Source organism: Raphanus sativus, chromosome 3 (genome assembly GCF_000801105.2).
Source record: "Raphanus sativus cultivar WK10039 chromosome 3, ASM80110v3, whole genome shotgun sequence".
Classification (NCBI taxonomy): Eukaryota; Viridiplantae; Streptophyta; class Magnoliopsida; order Brassicales; family Brassicaceae; genus Raphanus; species Raphanus sativus.
In genome coordinates this window covers 14538117-14554418 of record NC_079513.1, presented here as the reverse complement: position 1 = coordinate 14554418, position 16302 = coordinate 14538117, and the positions used below count along the sequence as shown (strand labels likewise).

Sequence of the window (16302 nt, the reverse complement as noted above, 5' to 3'; positions counted from 1 at the left end):
GTTGTTAAGATCTGATTTTTAAATTAGTTTATCAATTATATTAAATAAGTCTATTGTTTTGTTATCTTCAAATAAAGAAGTAATATAAATTCAAAAAGTAATATAATATGGCTTGACATAAAAACTATGCATAACTATAATGCATACATAAAATGTTTTATGTTATGCATAAAATGTATTTTTGGTAACCGGTTTCACTATATAATCTTTTGTATATAAACTGTTTTTTAGTCATCTAAATCATTGTTTGTATAGTAGTTTGTATAATAAAAAATCCTACTTGTATTATATTTTTTGTTTGATAAACCGATCAGGTTAGTATTGATTAATATGATATAAAAAATAATGATGCCGTATATAAAATTAGTTAAACTATTTTGTATTTTACATGCTCTTTTAATAAAATGTTGTATCAACTGTTAAGTTGGGTGTACTCGACATTTATTACATTTTGAACTTTTTTTGGAATGAATTTTTTTAGAAAATGAATAAAAATTGAAGATTGTGTAAAATAAATAAAAGATTTAGTAAATAGACGAAACCTTTGAAAATGAATGAAAATATCTATGTACTTTTTCCAGTATTAAAAATATAGAATGGTTAAGGATAGTGTAAGATTTTTATAATCTTTAGATTTGATTAGTTTAATATGTTTTTTATTGTTATAATATAGGATACATGTCAATTTTGATTGGACTATTAAAATTTAAGTGAAAACTTTTTTGATAGTAAATCAGACAGTAAAAGTATCTCTATTTTAATAGAGAGATTACTTCAAATATTTGAAACATATTTCTCTTACTGATTCTTAGATAATCTTACAAGAAAGGAAAAAAGAAAGAAGACTGATAGACATGATTAGGGACATGATGATCCATTTGCAACTAAAATGATTATTATACTTTCTGCTTTCATCTGTTTCAGTTTCAAAGGATTTGACCCAAAAAGGGAAAATATAAAATAAAAAGTTGTATATCAATATCTAAAAGATATATCTTTACTACTTATAAGATCTTCAGCAGATCCGTACGACTGTCACTGACCCAGATAAGTTTATTTATTCAGTTTCTGAAAAGAATCAGTCTTCCATATCCCGCACACAACTTGTTTATTGAACTGAACACACGCAAAATCTTTCTTTTTGTCAGAAAAGAAAAATCATACCAAATCAGTTCTTGATATATTATAGAGGATTCTTTTTCCAAAAAAAAAAAAAATTATAGAGGATTGATAATCTAATAAATCTCTTTTCATTTCATCACATAACTCAGTTCTATACAAATGCATCTCACTATCTACATTTTTGTATTGCATTACTCAAAGTGGTCCTACAGAAAACAAAAGAATCCCACACACGATTCCATGAACATGACCTAACAAGTAACTCCATACAAAAAGACAAATACGTGCAACTTTATATGTATAATGACTGATACTGAAACTATAACCCCTAAAAATAAGATATCACGAGATATCCGTGATATTCTTTGATGCAATATCTTCCCCATGCTCTTTTTCTTTTTAATTATGAGGAATTAAATAGTTGGTGATAATAATAGAAAGAAAACCATCATAAATACCATCACCGGATTCACATGATTCCACAACTCTTCTGAATCTGTCACTTTCTTTTTTCATGTATCATTGTCTTATTAATTTTTGAATTTGTTTTTATTAGAGGTGGTGGAGTATTGAAAGCTATATGTCTTGAAGGGTGTATGTATTAATGCCAGAGCCAGTCTTGCTTCTTAGCTTATTGTCAAGTTGTTTTCTTTCTTAGTTACCTGACATCTAAGGAACAAACGATATGAATAGTGGTTCTTGTTCGTCTTTAATGGATGTGGGTTATGATCATCATCATCATCATGGTCATGAAGAGCTTCATGTTTTGGCCGTGGATGATAATCTTATTGACCGTAAACTCGTAGAGAAGTTGCTCAAGATCTCCTCTTGCAAAGGTTCCATTCTTTTCTCACCTTCCTATTTTCTGATTAATTAATATCTATATTTGTATTTTGTATATTTTTGGTATTAATTCTTTATAAAATGTCATATTATTGTAGTTACAACAGCAGAGAATGCGATTAGAGCATTGGAGTATTTGGGTTTGGGAGATCAAAATCAGCATATTGATACACTGGCCAATAATGTAAGCAAGATCTATGGGTTTTTCCCTTTGACACATCTTGTATGACGGCGAAAATCATGATACAGATTCTAACAAATCTATGGAGAAAACTCAAAATGTGTTTTTTTTTTCTCCAGGATTTGAAGGTTAATCTAATCATCACAGACTATTGCATGCCAGGGATGACAGGCTTCGAGCTACTAAAGAAGGTGAAGGTAAGAACAACTATAACAGCTACTTCTTAGAATCAAGAAATACATGTTTTATCGGTTTAATAAGTTCAATTTTAACAAAGTCTTTCATGTGTTTCTATAGCAGGAGTCATCATATCTGAAAGAGGTCCCTGTTGTGATAATGTCTTCAGAGAACATTCCTACTCGCATCAACAAGTAAGAACAATTGAGATCTAACTAAGATTTTGTTCCTGTGGAAGCAACTAACTAAGATCATCTTGTGTTCTGTTTTTGGTCTATTAAATGCAGATGTTTAGCTAGTGGAGCTCAAATGTTTATGCAGAAGCCTCTGAAACTATCGGATGTTGAGAAACTTAAATGCCATCTCATGAACTGTAGAAGCTGACAATTACATGTAGCCCTAACCATAAAATATTTCCTTATCTTGGTTCCTTATTTGATTGTGTTACACGTTTTTTGTGTCTTCTGAAAATCAAGTCATGTTTTCAAAATAGCAAATCTTAAGCTACACACACAAAAAGAAATGTAAGGAATATATAAAATGATTATGGTTCTGAAGATGGTGACGATGTCTTCTCTCTTCAAACACTAAGCGGAGAATAAATGGATAACAAGAGAGAAAGAAACATCTCTTTATTCCTCTAACCATTGAAAATGGAGGCCACACGCAACATCAATAACACGGATTCTCTTCTTTTGTTTTTTTTTTCTTTCTCTTCTCTTCTCCTTTTGCGGCCATTATTGCACAAAGTTGTCATCGTTTCTGATTCCACATCAGATCTGCGATACTGCGTGAGATAAGAATCTGTGGAGTCTTGTGCCACAAGAAAGGTCTTGGTTTCTGTTTGAAACAATCGAAATTCCGAAAAGGAGATTCTTATTACATGTGTCCTTCATTTATTGTCTCAATTTCTTATTACTTTTAGACGGAACCTGATCCAGCTCCGACCAACCAAGATTTTTTGAAGTTTTCTTTTGTTGTGTATGTATCGCACGATTTCTAGACTTGTAGTATAGAAAACATAATCATGATATATTTTAGAACATAACAAACCATACCATTATTATTCGACACAGATTACCTAATATTGGTAGTCGTTTTTTTGGCACAAGTTTGGTAGTCAATTTTCAACAATTCTATTTCTATCCAAAAATTTAAAGATAGATGGGAATTAGAAGGAGCAATACAAATCAAAGATTTGGACCATGAATTGCGGAATTAAATGTTCACCAAACTCTGACCTAACTTATCTACACAATTTGAAATCTGAATCTCAACCTAGTATGGGTTTAGGAATAGTCAAATCAAATTGATTCGATATGAAACCAAAGAACATGTGATGTAAACTAATTTTTTTTTAAAAAAATGTATCTTGTGTATATTAAAACAGAAGTTACAACTTATTTTCATGTGTGATTTTTTAAAAAATGGCCTATCCTTAGACAGTCATTATTCCATATACCTATCATTTAATACTATATTATTACAAGAATATAAAAAAAAAATATTCTACAGATTTTTCTAAGATTGTAATCTAATAAAATCTTACTATATCTTTAAAAAATATAAATACTACTAAAAGAGAAAATTCATTTTGAAACTAATCTTATTTACATGGTATATTACAATTTGTGTCACTAAGAGTTTATTATTTTCTGAAACATAGCCTATGCCAAAACAATATATTAATTTATATATTACAAACACAATAAGCCGCTTTACATAATAAACTATGTCTACCATAATTTGTGGCCCATTTCATTTCACGATTTATCAAATTACGAACATTAAATATGCAAATTGACAATTTATACACATAATACGTTATCATTCAGTTTACAACAAAATATATTGGAAATGAAAATAATTTTCATGTTTATGAAATTTTACATATATTATAACTTCTAATAATCAAACAAAAGTTCTAATAAAATAAAATATAATAAGTACAAATATAATTGACGGTTTGAAATAATCAATTGGATGACAAGCAACTAAAAGATAACACTATTGTACTTGAATAAGTCATATACACTTTTGAAAATATGCTTAATGTTTATTTTTTTTTTGTCAGCAACATTAGAGACTCATATTATAAATGTTTATATTATATATCGCTAATGATGTAAACACAAAATATATATGTAAATATAAATGAAAACAAACACTCACGTGGTTGCGCGGATCGAGGTCTAATACAATAATTAAACCTAAAACTTAAAAGTTTGTTACTGCTTGTGCATTAAAACTAGGCGGTTGCCTACAAATTTGCAGGTATAAATACTGTATGAAAACATATATTACGTTTAAAATGTCATAAAGTTTCTATAAATTTGATGTAAAAAGTAACTACTGAATATTTAGTAACAACAAATGCTTGTAGAATTATATATGTAATCATCACAAAATAACTTTTCAAACATATATTATGCATCTTCTCCGGTTTCTTTTTATTTTAATCATTATTATTTCCTTCTTTTTATTAAATTTTTGCTAATGTTTTCCTAACTTTTTACATATTTTTTCCAAATATTTATTTCTTTCTCTCTCTAAATAGTAATACAAACCAAACAATCAATGAATCAAAAATGCATCTTATAATTCTTTTCAATCATAACATTACCTTATTCATTTTATTATTTGGCTTAAATGCAAAACATTTTTTAATTAAAATTCTCACATGTTCTATTCAATATAATCCGTTCAATCTTCACATACAAATTATTTATAAAGTATATATGGACATTATAAGAGATTAATAATTACTATAGATATGATTAAATTTTTATACGAAGATGAAATCATTATATTGATTTTTATAAATTGTTTTGTATTATTATCTTATGTAATATATAAATATAAAAAGAATTTATCAAACATAATTACACTTTCTATAATTTTGAAAATTAGCTAGCATATATTATTATTTGTAATATCATTTAGGTTATTTTGAAAGTGATGATAATTAGTTTTAGACTTACCTTCTATTTTAGATCTAATTAAAATAATTAAAATTATAAAATTTATATTATTATATTTTGTAGTTTATAAATATAAAAAGAATTGATCAAACATTATTATTCTCTTATAATTTCAAAAATTGCTTTTGAAAAATCATTATTTGTAATATAATTTAAATTATTTGGCAAGTGATATTAATTGGTTCTACATATTTATTTTTATTTTAAATCTACACTAAAATAAATAAATTAAAAATTATCGACCAAGCAAACTATAACGATTTCTTAAGACTTCACAAATTATTGACAAGTTAACAAAAGTCACATAAGTGAGTTTTCTATTTTTTATATACACTCTTATAAATAATTTAAAATTATGATAAAATAATTTTGTAAGCCATGGTATATAATTTTCCAAATGTTTTAAAGTTTTTATAAATGACTTATAAGACATATATGGACATTACAAGACATAAATAATTATTATAGTTTTATACACGAATATAATGTTTTATATAAGGATATGAACTCATTCGATTTCGATAAATTATGTTCTATTAATTATTTTTGTAGTATATATATATCTATATATAAAGAGTTAATTAAACATTATTACACTTTCTATAATTTTGACAATTAGTTACCTTAAATTATTATTTGTAATATCATTTAAATTATTTAGTAAGTTATACTAATTAGTTCTAGACTTACTTTTATTTTAGATCATTTTAAAATAATTGAAAATCTTTCAAGCAATCAAATTATAAAAAATAAGTTTTTAACTTCTTCTATAATTGATACTTAATTAAAAGTCACTTAAGTGACTTCTCATTTGTTATATAGATGAATTATGATTTGAATCACATTGCAATCTATTATCACTTATACAAACTATCATAGAATAAGCTAAAAATTATGTAGAAAATTGACTAATGTTGATAAAAAGAATATAAAAAGCGTCATAGTAGAAAAGAGATTTTAGTTATTATCGGTAGAGATGTGAAATGACCGAATATCCAGGTTTTAGGAAGTTTCGTGATCTAATCTTTTTATCTGAATAATTAATTATACGATCTGATTTGATTTGTAACTATATAGATATTCGCTATTTCAGGTATCCAATTTTTTTTTACATTTTAATCAGGTATCCAATTTAATCAGATATTCAATTTGATCAATACAAATAAAATAAAATTTAAAATAAATAAAAATCCAAAATAAATAAATATTTATATTTTATTACAAAAATAAAATAAATTTACTTTTAAATTTCTAGTGACTAATATAATAAATCTAATAAAAAAATTGTAAAATTTATATAAAATTGTTTAGATATATAACAGATCAAATTGTATATCTATTTTTAAAAATATTAGTATTTGTGATTTATTTTATTTTAAAAAAATATTTTATATTACTATTTGATCTACTTCGTTGAGTTAATTTTCGATTCCAGTCGAAAGACATACCAAATCAAATCAAAATTTACGTGTAACATTTGTGTGTTCGTGTTCAGAGTTTCAAGTTAACAACAAATGCTTATCCATTGACTTTGTTAGAGTAAAGTCAAAATCGGTTAAACCGGTTTTGCGCTGAACTATCGGAAGGAAGCTAACGACTACGATGCAGATATGCGTTTCACAAATCACATCCGTCGTACAGTCTCTTCTGTAGCCGAATCCTACACTTCTCCTGCTTCTCTCAGTTCCGGAATCAGAGCCTTGGTTCACAAAGCAGAGTATCTACAAGCTCTGCATCTATACACTAACCATGACAACTCCTCTCCACTGTACACTTCCGTCTTCACATACCCTTCTCTCCTCAAAGCTTGCTCTGCTCTTCAAAACCTCGGATACGGCAAAACCCTCCACGCTTCGATCATCGTGTTGGGTTTGCGGCACGATCCTTTCGTCGCAACTTCGCTCGTCAATTTGTACGTAAAGTGTGGATCTTTGGGTTACGCCGTCCAGGTGTTCGACGGTTTGTCTCAGTGCGGAGATGTCACGGTTTGGAACTCTTTGATTGATGGGTACTTTAGATTTCGTAGATTTAAGGATGGGTTTGATCTGTTTCGTCGGATGGTGGTGTTGGGTGTGAGACCTGATGGTTTCTCTTTGTCCATTGGTGTGAGTGTTTTGTGTAAAGGAGGAGACTTTGGGAAGGGGAAGGGAAACAGGTTCATGGGTATATGTTGAGGAACTCGTTAGGTGAGGACTCCTTCTTGAAAACTGCTTTGATTGATATGTATTTCAAGTTTGGGTTAGGGGTATACGCGTGGCGTTTGTTTCTGGAGGTTGAGGATAAGTCGAATGTTGTACTGTGGAATGTGATGATTGTTGGGTTTGGTGATAGTGGGGTCTGTGAATCCAGCTTGGAGTTGTATGTGCTTGCTAAGAGTAACGGTGTCAAGCTTGTTTCCACTTCTTTCACCGGGGTTCTTGGTGCATGTGGTAGAAGTGAGAATTTTTGTTTCGGGAGACAGGTACACTGCGACGTGGTGAAGATGGGACTTGACAATGACCCTTATGTTTGTACTTCTTTATTGTTAATGTATTCAAAGTGCGGTATGGTTGGTGAGGCAGAGACTGTGTTCAGTTGCGTTTTGGATAGAAGACTTGAAGTATGGAACGCGATGGTTGCAGCTTATGCAGAGAATGGTTATGGGCACTGTGCTTTGGAGTTGTTCAGTTTGATGAGAGAGGATCGTGTCTTGCCTGATTCTTTTACCTTGTCAAATGTTATCGCCTGTTGCAGCATGTTAGGTTGTATGACTATGGAAAATCAGTCCACGCGGAGTTGTTTAAGAGACCAATACAAAGCACACCTGCAATAGAGAGTGCTTTAGTCACTCTGTACTCTAAATCCGGATGTGATACTGATGCTTATTTAGTCTTCAAATTAATGGAAGAGAGAGATGTGATTGCGTGGGGCTCCCTGATCTCAGGACTTTGCAAGAATGGGAAATTCCAAGAGGCTCTGGAAGTTTTTGGGTCCATGAAAGATGATGATGATAGGTTGAAACCAGATTCTGATATTATGACAAGTGTTATAAACGCATGCGCCGGATCAGAGGCTCTCAGTCTTGCCTTCAAGTTCATGGTGGAATGATTAAAACTGGTCTAGTGCTGAATGTTTTTGTTGGCAGCTCCCTTATAGATCTGTATTCCAAGTGTAGCTTACCAGAAACGGCTCTCAAAGTTTTCACAAGCATGAGAACGGACAACATTGTTGCCTGGAACTCCATGATATCTTGCTACAGCCGAAACAGCCTTCCTGAACTATCCATAGAACTTTTCAGTCTAATGCTCAATAACGGTGTCTTCCCTGATTCAGTATCCGTCACAAGTGTCCTTGTTGCAATCTCATCAACTGCAAGCTTGCTTAAAGGGAAGAGTCTACACGGTTATACATTAAGACTCGACATTCCTTCAGATACTCACCTGAAAAACGCTTTGATTGATATGTATGTAAAGTGCGGGTTGTCCAAGTATGCAGAGAATATCTTCAGGAAAATGGAGCATAAAAGCCTGATCACTTGGAACCTAATGATATATGGTTATGGATCCCATGGAGATTGTCATAGAGCATTGAGTCTGTTCGATGAGATGAAGAAGGCAGGAGAGTCGCCAGATGATGTGACGTTCCTGTCTCTGATTTCAGCTTGCAGTCATTCCGGTTTTGTGCAGGAGGGTAAAAACATTTTTGAGATCATGAAACAAGACTATGGAATCGAACCAAAAATGGAGCATTATGCAAATATGGTGGATCTTCTTGGACGTGCAGGTCACCTAGAAGAAGCTTACAGTTTCATAAAAGCAATGCCTATTGAGCCAGACAGTAGTACATGGCTCTGCCTCTTATCTGCGTCAAGAACCCATCACAATGTAGAGCTTGGGATATTGTCTGCTGAGAAGTTGTTGAGGATGGAACCGGAAAGAGGTGGTAACTATGTTCAGTTGATTAATCTTTACATGGAAGCAGGACTGAAGAACGAAGCTGCAAAGTTGTTGAGAGAGATGAAGGAGAAAGGCTTGCAAAAAAATCCAGGTTGTAGCTGGATTGAAGTGAGCAATCTCACTCACGTTTTCTTTTCAGGAGGTTCGTCTTCTCTAATGGCGTCTGGGATCTTCAGTGTATTGAATAGCTTAAAGAGTAACATGACAGATGAAGATGAGTTGACTTGAACAAAGATAATGTAATTCCGAGAATGGTGTCTTTACATCATTCCTACTTCTCAGAAACACACAAAACACTCTGGCAGCGTAGAGTAAAAATAGAGACATTCTTTGGGGATTAAATGAATGATATCACAAATAGATTGTTGGTTGCTTCATGCTCGAGTCTTCTGGAGATGCTCTCAAAAAAATGTACATTGTATCTTCTTCCTCTAGTGTTCATCACATTCCAGATGAGGTTCGGTTAATGCGCTGGGCACCAAGTTTAGGAGCTGCAGGTTTGGCTGCTCGGCCACGACCAGAAGACAAAGGTTTTGCCCTGGTGGTTGGTGGTGGAGCAGCAATGGCAGCCCAAGGGTCTTCATCATCAGACTGTACTGTCTTCTTCAAGTTCAACGGTCTTGAAGTAGTTGCAGGTGGAGGAGCAGCTATGGATCCCCACATGTCATCGTCTTCCAATTTCGCAGCTGCTTTTGCCGTGCTAATCTTTGGTCTTGAGCTTGTAGCTACAAAAAGCAATAAATTTAACGCAGCCATATTGAGTTTTAAGAGACTAACAAAACTATGTTGGGGGAACAGATTCAGACTAAAGATTGGTACCTGGAGGTCTAGAAGGCTGAGACACAGGTCGTTTTTGAGCTGCTTGAATGTTTGAGAGAGCTGGAGCAGGTTTTGGTTCATCAATCGGATCAAGATCCCAACCGTCTTTGTCGCTCTCATGACCTTCGTTAATGTCATTTTCAATATCTCCCCAACCATCTGTTGATGTTGGAGATGGTGGTGCTGGTTGATCTGTGAAGTCCGAGTTGGAACGTGCATGATGACTGGCTTTGACACTCGGAGCCTCCGTTGCTGAAGAAGATTTACAAGAAATAAACAAAATAGGAAAAGAAAAAAGTATTGACAAATGAATGAAATAGCTTATAAGCACATTTGATTAACTATCACATAATCGAATGTATAATTAAGGCTTCTTTTACTATATATCTGCAGTTGCACATAAATTTACTTCCATGGTTAAGAGAAAAAGTATGGCAAGTGATCTCAAGTGTACCTGTGGTTGTAGCATTTGAGGCTGCAGAAGCTAGGGATGGTGCCGAAGAAGAAGAAGCAAGAGACGGTTGATCTACTGGCTTACCCTTGAGAGTCAAAGAACTCATAGCCCAACTAGAGGAATAAGTAGATAGTCCAGTTAGTGTACCAATGACCAATGCTCACATATGTAATTCATCTATTTAATCTGATTTGACTATACTCACCCGATCAGACCAGCAGTCTCAGGTATAGCTGAGGCTCCTCCAGTGACTCCGGTCTCTCCAGAGTTTGTCTATTACCAAACCAAACAAAACTCAGTTATCCTCTATTCCCAAAATATCTCAAGGAAAGAGTTCGGTAGAGCTATTATTACTTACCTTCTCATAGTTTTGTTTCAGTATCTGAAGAAACTGTTCTACAGCCTGAAATGCCTTGGCTCGGACCTCGCTATTAAGGAAAATGAGAGAAAATTATTTGCATTTTGGCCAAGTGAGAAGACTAGACAAGAAAAGTACTCAAACAAGGCACCTGTCTTGATCAATGGTAAGCACAACAATATTTGGAAGAATCCTAGTTGCTATTTCAGTGTCGTCATAAGTGGTACTGGTGGCGCATAATGCAACAATACCTGCGTTAAAGTAAAATCTACTGAGATGATGAAAGATGGAAACAAGATAACAGCAGGAACATCCCAGGCCAAATGAAAAAGAACCAAAAACATCCTATATACCTGCACCACGAGCAGGTGGAAATGTATCCCGCAAGGCACGCACTGTAAAAGCATTAATCAAAACCCTTTTCCTTGTCTGCATCATACTTTCATGATCAGGCACAAACAAAAACAAAACGGCAGAGGTAACAATAGAGGTCAAAAGAACAACGAAGGTAGTGAAGACTAACCCCTTCATTTAGGTAGGTGGCAATATTCCCGAGTAATATAGTGGTATTGGTTCTGATTGCAGGCTCTTCATCCACCTGAGGATAACATAAAAAATTTAAACCACACCGAACCATAACAAATTACCATCAACAAAGCTAACAGAAAGGTGGTAATAGTTTACTGGAACATGGAAAAAAAATTGGTCAAAGCTTTATTGAGGTGGCAGATAACAAACCTGTAATTTGGAAAGGTATTTCAAGAGGGATCCAGAAAGTGTACGCTGAGACAGCTGCAGCCACAATAAGAGAAAAGAGATGTAATATTAGACACGAATAAATTGGATTATGAAAAACAAAGGAAAAAGTTGCAAGAATAAAATCTACCTTTGGAGCTAAAACGAGCATTGACTTAAGAGTCAGCTCTCGTAGAAAGGCAGATGTGTCTGCAAATCCAGTAGCAACATGAGGGTATACCTACAAAGAAGTACAGTCGAGTCAGTGTTAATGATCAAAGCATGCAACAAGACTACATTGCTGCCGAGCACCCACAGCGAAAGAAGATAAAATAAACTTACTTGTTCATCAACAATTTGCCCGGACATTGATTCTCCAAATTGATCAACATGTTGCAAAAGAGAAACTCTAATTGCTCGATCATTGGAAGCAAAAAGCTTGACTATTGTTGGCAGCACCTAAACTCATAGAAAGGATGAACTTCAGCAATTAACAGACAGAAAAATATTCAAATGGAAGTGTACATCCAACTGAGTGGTTTACAGGGTTTTAACAAAGACATGAACAACCTTGAGTTTGAAATCTTCAGCTGATAACCATGAACCCATCTTGAGTAAGGCAGTTAATGCAGGGGCAACAGCTGAACCAAATTCAAGGGAAGAAGCTAATAAAGGAAGAATCTGCATCAACCACAAGGTTAAGTCAGTAACAAAACGTTAAACCATAATACTCAAAAGGCAAACTACTTTCTTACTACCCAATAATTCAGATTCACACCTTCTTAAGCACGATCTCCCGTGGAAGCTGTTCAGCAACATTTGGTAGTTTGCGGAAGAAAGTATCCTTTTCAACACTGTCTTTCAAGTTGAGGATATCCATAAAGTGTATGGTGTCCACCAGCTTATTTTGGAAATACTCTGCCATATGTCAAAAAAATAAGTAGCAAGAGAATGACATATGGTTAAAGATAACTATGAGAGATACAAACGTTCAAAACCCCAGGAGAGGGTCAAAACAAAAATACAGAGAAAAAACTAACCGAGAAGCGAAAATAAACTAATGTAAGTTGCAAATTTGTAACCAAGATAGGAAAGATTACCGCCATTCTCTAGAAGTTTTGAGGTGTTCAATCTGCGAGAAGGCATGGAACTTAGGAGACGCTGATAATCTGGAAGCAGAGACTGTGAGAAAACAAACATTCAAACTGAAATGAAAGCCAGCTCTTAGAAACTAAAGTCATACAAACTCATAAACCATCAAAACTTTCGGAGAAAAACACATAGCGAGTATTTGAAGAAGTTCCAGATGAGGTGACGGCCAAACCTTGGGAATGCCGACAGTGTTACGCAGCTCCTCTGTTTTTCCAAGCTTAGAGCCCGAGAAGAGTTCATAAATAAGACAACCTTCAAAAAAAGAGGAAGTAAAGGGCTTCAATGAAAGAATTGCACTCATGTTGGCCAGCTACATATTACATTTAAGTCCATGGAGATCTTACCTAAGCCCCATGAATCTATGGCCCATGGTGGAGATTTTCTGATGGCAACCCAATCAGATTTCACCATTTCCATTGGCTTGTACTGTGTTCCTACTAGCCATTCAAATGGCTGAAACAAGAAAATAAGTTTAGAAAAGATGAAAAGGAAGCAACAAACTCCGGAGTGAAGATAAAATTGACGAGTGAAAGAAGAGTACCAGCATAGGTCCACTTGCAGATTCATTGCTCCCATCAAACTCTGATAGAACATCAAAAGCATGGAGTTTCCAGTCTAAAGTAGGTGTCACAACAACACTAGCCAGGCAAACATTTCCATGCACCTGTTGAGAGAATGGAAAGGAAAACATAAATGTGGTGAGGATTCAAAGTTTGTCATAACAAATTGAAGATGATATCTACAATACCAAACAAGAAAATAATATCCTAAATAGTTAAAAAACAGTAATTTTATAAGAAGTAACTACTTACAAGTTTGCAGTCATTGTTCAGGAAGCTCACGGCTTTAGTTATCTGGTGTAGCCCCAGTGCAAAATATTCATCCCTAAAGCCAGATATTCATAGTGAGAACAAAGTTTCAGATATGATCAAAATTACAATGGCAAACATGATAAGGTCAAATGACAAATCCAATATTAGGGAAAAGACATATAAGACTGTGACATGACATGATTTGTTTGAGTAGATTAAAGTGTTGGTGCAAGCTATATATCCATGGCCTATTCGGTGATGCTCATTAGAAGAGTTCAAAATCATATACCTCTGAGTGGATTTCAAGCCAAGCTCCTTAATCTTATCTGAGAGGGGCATAACAGGCTCAGTGACAATGTAGATGGTAACCTTGGAAGTAGAACCATCGTGAGTTTCAACCTCGGTGCTGTGAAGAAAAGAAAGTATATTTGGATGCCTCACCTGCAAAAAAGGAATTGGTTGGGGGGTGATATAATCGAGCCTATATAAAAGTTTCCGTAAGTAAGCAGAGAAGAATAAGAGAGAGAGAGAGAGAGAGTGAAGAGAGAACTGACAGTACGAAGGCGCTTGACACCGTTTCTACCAGCAGCCAAATGGCCATCTTGAGCATTGTTCCCCGAAAGAGCAAATATCGAAACTGGAGATCCATCATCCTGAACAAACCAACCAACATATATTACATGATAGGAGAGACTGTGTATCAAAAACTAAATCCATCAAAGCTTATATACATAGTGTCCAACGTGAGACTCTAAAGTAACACATAACAAGAACAAAAATCGATTACACAGCTAATCAATAAACAGGAGAAAGATGCAGACTTTGAGAGAGAGAGAGAGAGAGGACCTTGGAGGTACCACGAAAGTGATTCCAGGAGCCCCAAGCAGAAGGGTAAGGATCACCGATGTTGTAAGGTAGATCCTTCAGCCCCGTCCCAGATCCACCCACCACTCCCTTCAAAAACTTGAACATCTCTTCTTCACCTCCTCTCTGTATACCGTTCTCAAACACCCAGCAGTAATCGAAGAAGGTTGGTGCTTTATGATGGATCTATATGGAATCAGAAACGAACAAAGGAAGCTCCTTTTCTAATGATTCTTCTTCTTATTCTTCAATTCGATCTGCAGATTTGTTTTTGCTACTTTAAATTCGTCGGAGTTATGATCGGACCTGAGCGGACTGGCTGGCTTTATCGCCGTTTTCTTGTTTTCATTTGACAATTCGTGCTGTTTATTTGTTCACAAGACGACGTGATGTTTACAGTTCGTGCTGTTTTATTACATGTGGGCCTAGTTATATAGCTTAGGGTCGATTCATGGATTGGGCGGTTAAATGTTTTCCAAGTTTTTGCTTTCGGGTATATGAAAATTTCCTTTAATTTGGTTTTCTAGCCCAAACTCTCTCCTTTTTATTTCAATCGTGTGCATTTTTGTTGGTTTTGGTGAAATGTTTAAAATAGGGTTTAAAATATACATCTACTATTTATTTTCATTATGAATGGTCAAGATTAACACTTTTTTTTGTCAAATAGTCAAAGATTAGCACTAAATACCAAGATCTACACGAGTAATGTGTCGAGTTTCAACCCAAAGTGATAAACATTAAAATGCATAATGGAGTAGCCTGATTTGTTGTATATATGGGGTCGATCGTATCCATAAATATCAAGAATATTGAACACTAAAGAAGCATGGTTATAGTAATCTAGAACAAAACAGTTGTAGAAATCTAGTCTACTTGTTTAAGAATATTCTAAACCATATGTTGCTTTCATCTTCTTTTTGGAACTGCCTGGTCTAATAAGATCATGACTCTTGTATTTGTCTTTATGCAATTCAATTGAATACCCTTTTTTACAGAAAAAGGAAAAAAAGGTTTGTAGAAGTTTTTTTCTAAAATACATTATAAACATTAGAGAAACCTCTTATTTGAATCATTTTCATATTTCAAAACAGCTGAATGAAAACTTTGATAAACTCTACAATCATGATCAAAAGATAACTGAAGATTATTCAAATATATTTTTGATGTATCAAGTGCTAATTAGACTAAATACATGTTTCAGGCCCTAAGAATAAACTTCTAGTTCTACATTGATGTTGTTAAGAAATTTACCAAAAGTAGCTATAGTTGATTCAACGCCTTAGAAACTTCTTAACTGATGTGTGGCCACTTTAAGAAAAAAGTGTTCAACAGTTTTCAGCATTGAAATTTCAAGTCGTCGTCTAGACTTCTAAGAAAATCTTCTAACATTGAATCTTGAAGAAAGGAAACAAAAAAAAATAATTAATTTGTTAAATCATAGAAGACCATGACTTGGTCAATATTATTACCAGTTCGTCTGCCGTGTGTTTAAGAACACGAACCAGCCCTTGCTACGTCGACTATCTCCGACCGGGTCAATGGGTTAGATCTTCGGTCGGGATCTTGCCAAAGAAATAGTTCATACATTTATTGGAAAAAAAAATTGTTGTTTCCTTATGTGGAATAGGCTAAAAGTTTCCAGTTTGGTTTAATATCATCGAGAAAGAAAAGGTTAAAGCTTGTTCTTGAATTTTGGACATACTTTGCCTGTCGATTAATTGAATATTAATTCAATTCATTTTAGCTAAAATAAGTAGTGCAAAATCACAGATACAATACTCCCACGGGATTCCAGCCTCTATTAAAACAAAATCATAGTTCTGTATAGAAAATATATATATTCGACTTCTGGCCTTGTATTCCGGTATC

General features: G+C 33.8%; 3 protein-coding genes across 4 annotated transcripts; 2 read left to right on the top strand and 1 right to left on the bottom strand.

The window, feature by feature from the left end:
• The first annotated feature begins 1511 nt into the window (after positions 1 to 1511).
• On the top strand, positions 1512 to 2882 carry LOC108845989 (two-component response regulator ARR16). Of its 2 annotated transcripts, none has more exons than XM_018619193.2 (5): positions 1512 to 1958; positions 2064 to 2149; positions 2266 to 2343; positions 2444 to 2517; positions 2611 to 2882. In XM_018619193.2, exons 1-5 carry the CDS (start codon positions 1808 to 1810, stop codon positions 2705 to 2707), a joined length of 486 nt encoding a protein of 161 aa, XP_018474695.1. In that variant the 5' UTR covers positions 1512 to 1807; the 3' UTR covers positions 2708 to 2882. The 2 variants fall into 2 exon arrangements, with proteins under 2 accessions (XP_018474695.1, XP_018474696.1); XM_018619194.2 differs by having other exon boundaries at positions 1521 to 1958; positions 2447 to 2517.
• A 3880-nt stretch (positions 2883 to 6762) lies between these two features.
• Positions 6763 to 10718, top strand: LOC130509048 (pentatricopeptide repeat-containing protein At2g40720). The gene is given in 5 exon segments (XM_057004593.1): positions 6763 to 7443; positions 7446 to 8045; positions 8048 to 8365; positions 8368 to 10355; positions 10452 to 10718. Coding segments are annotated over 4 exon segments (2547 nt in total). The 5' UTR covers positions 6763 to 6914; the 3' UTR covers positions 9468 to 10355; positions 10452 to 10718.
• On the bottom strand, positions 9442 to 14708 carry LOC130509049 (uncharacterized). Its single transcript, XM_057004594.1, has 21 exons — positions 14416 to 14708; positions 14124 to 14222; positions 13859 to 14010; positions 13570 to 13642; positions 13299 to 13421; positions 13102 to 13210; positions 12930 to 13009; positions 12706 to 12787; positions 12384 to 12523; positions 12176 to 12286; positions 11948 to 12064; positions 11757 to 11846; positions 11609 to 11662; positions 11394 to 11468; positions 11224 to 11299; positions 11022 to 11121; positions 10871 to 10940; positions 10718 to 10785; positions 10513 to 10625; positions 10059 to 10310; positions 9442 to 9964 (listed from the first exon to the last, which is right to left on the bottom strand). Exons 1-21 carry the CDS (start codon positions 14539 to 14541, stop codon positions 9681 to 9683), a joined length of 2394 nt encoding a protein of 797 aa, XP_056860574.1. The 5' UTR covers positions 14542 to 14708; the 3' UTR covers positions 9442 to 9680.
• Between the last annotated feature and the right edge of the window lie 1594 nt (positions 14709 to 16302).